Here is a 5,492-nt window from a genome sequence, read left to right as displayed (position 1 = left end):
TATATTGCGATCGATGTTGCTCTCCCCAGCATTACTTTCAACTAAAGCAATAATTTTAACCCAAAGTTTTTCATTCATATTTTATGAAGGCGTTTTCCAACCTATTAAATATTGATAAGTTTTTTAACTGGCCAATCATACGCACTAAAATCTTGGGAGTCTTATTGCTGGGTAAAACTCATTTTTTGAGATAAAGTTAGGATAAAGTTAAAAGATAAATCAAAAGAAAACTCACTAATGCTAACCTTGGCCAGCATTAATTCATAACATTTTATGTAAATTTAATCGGCATCAAAACAAATTTTATCCAAAGTTCACTCGCGGCCTTGCCATGCAATTGTGTCACCGCCTTGCTGCCACCTCTCAACTACTCGCTGCTGCCACCTCTCAGAGATTGGACACCTGTCATAAAAAAATAAACTCGTAACCCACTCGCCATTTCCTATGTTATTCTACTTAATCAATTCACCAAGGTTAATGTGGTTGAGGTTGACAGAGGGTGTAAACATCAACGCTATCATTTGCAGTTGAAAAACTGAACTTTGAATGTTTATACATTGTACATTTATAACCAGAACATTTCGAACCAGAAGCATGATTGGAAGGGAATTGGAAATATCGCTTGAAGAGGAAGGTCTGGAATCTTAACAAACCCATCAAAAGCCACATGCAGTTTCAAATTCTGCAGGAATTGCATCGCTACTGCCTGTTGCAACACATGAATTATCGCAACAAATCAGACTTCCAAGTTTGCTACAACGGGTCTACAAGGAAACCAAGGAATTGGGTTGCTAATACCTGTTGGAATGAATGAATTGTCGCAACAAATTAGACTTCCAAGTTTGCTACAACAGATTTGGAAGGTTCGATTCAGGTATAACGCTAAGTTGAGCTACTTCCACTCGCCATATGGGTGATCTTGTTATATCGAGAGATATAGTTGTAGAAATAATCAAGACAGACCAAACTAAGCGTTCCCCATTTAATGTAATATTCACCATAAACAAATGTCGAATTTCTACGAATGTTTAACATGGTTATTTGATGGCATGTGATTCTTTGCGTTGTTCCCTTCATCTATTCATGGTAATAGTTTTGCTTCTATCACTCAAGCTTTTACTATATAAAGTGTTTGCTCAAGCTAAGCGTTCCCCATTTAATGTAATATTCACCATAAACAAATGTCGAATTTCTACGAACGTTTCACATGGTTATTTGATGGCATGTAATTCTTTGCGCTGTTCCCTTCATCTATTCATGGTAATAGTTTTGCTTCTATCACTCAAGCTTTTACTATATAAAGTGTTTGCTTAATTCATCAGGAATTAATTTCACATTAATGGTAATAGTTTTGCTTCTATCACTCAAGCTTTTACTATATAAAGTGTTTTCTTAATTCATCAGGAATTAATTTCACTCTGATTTCATTATTATTGCTTTGCTAAGTGCTTCGGAGGTGGTTTTTCTGATCTCATATTTAGGGTTTGTCCATATGTTTCTATTTCTAACCTTCTATCATTACAGACAACTAGAAGATGTGTCAAACATTCCAAAATCCGGAGTCCTTTGCGGTAAATAGTATCATCTTTCTATTTCGAAAAGAGTTATTATTTAAAATATGCATTATTAACCTTTGCAATCCTTACTATGAATGGAAAATCTCTTTTATTATGAAATTTGGTGGTTTTATTTGAAGTTTTATGAGTTAGCTCGTGAGTTTTTCCAGATCACTAGTCAATCTTCACTCTTTCGCGAGTTGAGCCTAGTAAATTTACTCTTGATAATGAAACTACATTTTTGAACCCATACCTTTTGTGTTATCAGGCACCAGCACCCTGTACAAATGTCTTCATAGGATTTTATGGGATTCTGTGAAAATAATGAACGTTCATTTTGTTGTATGTGACAGCTATGTGTCAAGCCTATGAATGTAAGTTGTAGATGCCGTCCTCAATAAAATAAAAAGATAAGATATTAGATTGTAGTCGTTTGAGTTATAAACATCATTGCTTCTTGCAACATTTTACGAACCCTGTATACTCACACTCAGGAGTGCCCACATTTTACGAAACCTGTATCCTCACACTCAGGAGTGCCCATGGTCTTATGAAAAACTTCACCGTTATTCTAGATATCCTCCATTGCATTTTTTCTTTTGAATTGATTCCCTAATACTTGTATTTATTAGTCTCTTTTAGCTTCAATGTTCTCTTGCCAATGTCAACAGAGGAATCCATCTGCAAGATATAAAGTTGTTATCTGAGAATTTTCAGCATAACTTCTTCAGTTTTGCCAGGGTGCGACAACCTGAAATTGTTCACCCATATCCATAGACATCTATAGACATCAGACCACATATGTTCTGAATTTGTAAAAACATTTTCAAAAATAATAATAAAGTTGTATTTGTATTCATATTATTTTCTACTTTGTAGATTATAAGGTTCATATAAAAAACTATTTTTAATATAAAAGTTAGTAATTTTATTTCTTTATGATGGAAAGAAATATGTTAATATTTGCATTTTCCGAAGAAAAAAAAGTATTTCTGATTTTTACATCATATCGTATTCCTGAAATAAATAATTATAAAAACCAAACATACCATTTTTTATGATCTCAGTTAGTTAATAATTGATTATTTTCCTAAACAAGCTTAATTTTTATCATATATTAGGTCATATTGAATATAGAATAGTTTTTTTAATTGTAAATAAAATTTTTAGGTCATATTGAATATAGAATAGTTTTCGTTTTAATTGCAAATGAAAATTTAAAATAAATAGAATGTCATATCTAGAATCGTGACATATTTTACACCTTCCCCAATCTAGAAAATGTTTTGTTCTGAGGTTGAAGGTAATCACTTTAACTTTGATATTATTTTTGCTTCTATGGAACTAGACAAGTGACCTATTTTTCTTCTTCTGAAAATAACTGCTTTCAATCCATTATTATAAAAAAATTACATATCTAAATACAAAGAAATTATTATAAAAAAAAATTACATATATAAATACAAAGAAATTTAACCGTTTCTAAAATACTCAAAACCTAAAATCGAGTGTATTAAAAAATAATCACTGTTATCGAATTTACATTAACATAAATTTAAAATTCCAACCTTCTTCGAGTGATGACTTGTGCATTATGTTTCCTCTTAGCGTCGTCCTCCCATCTTGGATGAAACGAAAGTCCTACATGATATCATTCAACTATTCACTGATTAGATTTGTTTATTTGATACTTGGTGTAACTATCGTTAAAGAAGCAAAACAATCCACAACGCCTGTAAAATATTATCTGGAAAAGACTTTTTCAAGCACCGTTATAATAGTATGATCGTCCTGCGCAGCACCACATGAATTGATGTCAGCTAGCTTCTTTGTCGAAAGCACGAGAAATGGTGCACAAATCAAAAAAGGGTTCCATTTGTGCTTGAGGGAGGCCATTCTCTTATGGCAGAGACTACCGGCTGCATGCAGCACTTGTTTAGATTTAGTATTTTTAAAAAGTTTTAAAATATTTTTATTATGAAATTCTAATAATTCTAACAAAACTTTAGATTTGTAATTCTTGATCAAATTTTTAACTAATTAAACAAAAATACTTCCAAAACATTTAACCTATACACCACAACAATTCTTATAGACTCAACTTTGAACACCAGAAAGAGTCAGACTAACTCATGAATCACCTCCTGAAATAAAGTATACTGTGATATTGTACGTCGCACCAAATATTTAATACGAAAGAAGTTGTTGTCCTGCAGCGCTGGATTTTTGGGTCGCTGAGATGTTCACATGCGCGCTGAGTGCAAGAAGAGGAAATGAGATTTGTCGTTTAATGGAAAGTCTTCTGTGGGTTACGCTCGAAAAAACGTGTTTGCTTGAAAACATCAAACAATTTTGAAAGCATATGCAAATGCTTAAAAAAACATGTAACATGTTATATATGCTCTTGTTATTAAATACATCCTTACAACATTTTCGTTGATTCCGATTAATAATTTAAAAACCAAGCAACTTGTCGCATTGGAAAATTTTCACCCATCTACAAGTCCAGCATTATGGAGGGATGAAAGAAAGGAGGAGCAAACCGGCCCTCCATAACAAGAACACAGATGAGACGATCGTCCAACCGCATAAGCCAAACAAATAGATTTTTGCACCATCCCACCTTTAACATAGATGAGCCAACAAATAAAAATGGGACATTTAATCTATCAATTTATAATATGATAATTTTTTACCACAAAAATTTGAACCAATAAGCTTCAGATGTCTAAGATTTTGGACTCATTTCAATTATTCAGGAAACTCTTCTCAATTGCCGTACTCCAAGTCACATAATCTAAATAATGCAATTCCACTTAATACGATCACCTAACCTAACCGATCACGTGACTGACCAAATGGCCGGGAGTCCACACGATTGATTGTGATAAAGCGGCTCGACAGCCACATCTCAGAGCTCCTCCCCAGAATTATTAGTGGCAAACCTCAACCCATTGACACCATGCATTCCCTCTCTCTCCGCTTCTGGGACGATGCACGCAACAGCTCCTCAGTCCGCGGTGTTCCTACGCTGCTGCTCATCCTTGTTTTTGTATTGGTGTCGGCCAGGCATTTTGTCAATTGGCTTCTCGCCCCTCTTCGTAATTTTGGGATTTTGGAAGAAGCCTCCCATCAATATCCTCCCGAGGAACCCCTCACTCTTTGGCCCCTCGCCCCTCTGAATGCTACGACTACTCATCATTCTTCTGTTGGTCATAATTCCCGCCTCATCTTCTCTGCTATTTCGTCCCCCGGTGACATCCCTCTACACATTCTCCGTGAAAAACTACCGGCCGTCACTGAATACGGCAGTTTAAGAGTAGATGGCCACGAAGATATTACATGTGCTGTTTGTCTCACTGATTTCCAGGCGACTGATCGAATCCGTCGGGTTGCTAAATGTGGGCATGTTTTTCATATGCAATGTTTGGACAAGTGGATCGGTTATCAGAGGTGCACTTGTCCTCTCTGCAGATCTCCCACATTCTAAACACAGCACGTTTGGATATGCTCTATCATCAACAATATGAAGTCTGGTTTTCTGGTAATTGTTACTGTAACTCTATCGTGCTGGTCAAATCAAATGAAACAAGAAACCCCTTTGTGAAAAGGCTTGGCGTAGATTTAGGAACATTTTAGGTTGGATCTGGACAATCTTTTCGGTTGTGGTTTTTCATTATTCAGTGAATCACTTTACAATTTTGTAAGTAATTTGATTATTTATATTTGGTTTCTTTGTTTTCATAAAATATCGGACTTTCACTCACTCGTGAGCATTATTATGTTCATATAACCATCAATGGTGTAGTCTACATAAAAACTGATTTCATCGACCATTTTCAGTAGAAAGCCGCCATTAGTTCTTTGAGGATTCTCATAATGAATTTGTTCTTTGATATTGCTTTACTTTTGACTTTAAATTTGTGCCTTGAATTT

At 34.7% G+C, this 5,492-nt stretch overlaps 1 protein-coding gene across 1 annotated transcript in view; it reads left to right on the top strand.

The window, feature by feature from the left end:
* Positions 1-5,169, top strand: part of LOC149264974 (uncharacterized) — a 7,421-nt gene extending 2,252 nt beyond the window's left edge. The window contains exon 2 of the mRNA XM_089401379.1: positions 4,461-5,169. Coding sequence (XP_089257505.1) covers positions 4,461-5,046 — 586 coding nt within the window. The 3' untranslated portion in view covers positions 5,047-5,169. The remainder of the gene's footprint in view (positions 1-4,460) is intronic.
* The last annotated feature ends 323 nt before the right edge of the window (positions 5,170-5,492 follow it).

Source organism: Pinus tabuliformis, chromosome 6 (genome assembly GCF_031772625.1).
Source record: "Pinus tabuliformis cultivar Carrire ecotype Pingquan chromosome 6, CPIR1, whole genome shotgun sequence".
Taxonomy (NCBI): Eukaryota; Viridiplantae; Streptophyta; class Pinopsida; order Pinales; family Pinaceae; genus Pinus; species Pinus tabuliformis.
Note: the sequence above shows the minus strand (reverse complement) of the source record. Positions and strands in the feature narration are given on the sequence as shown.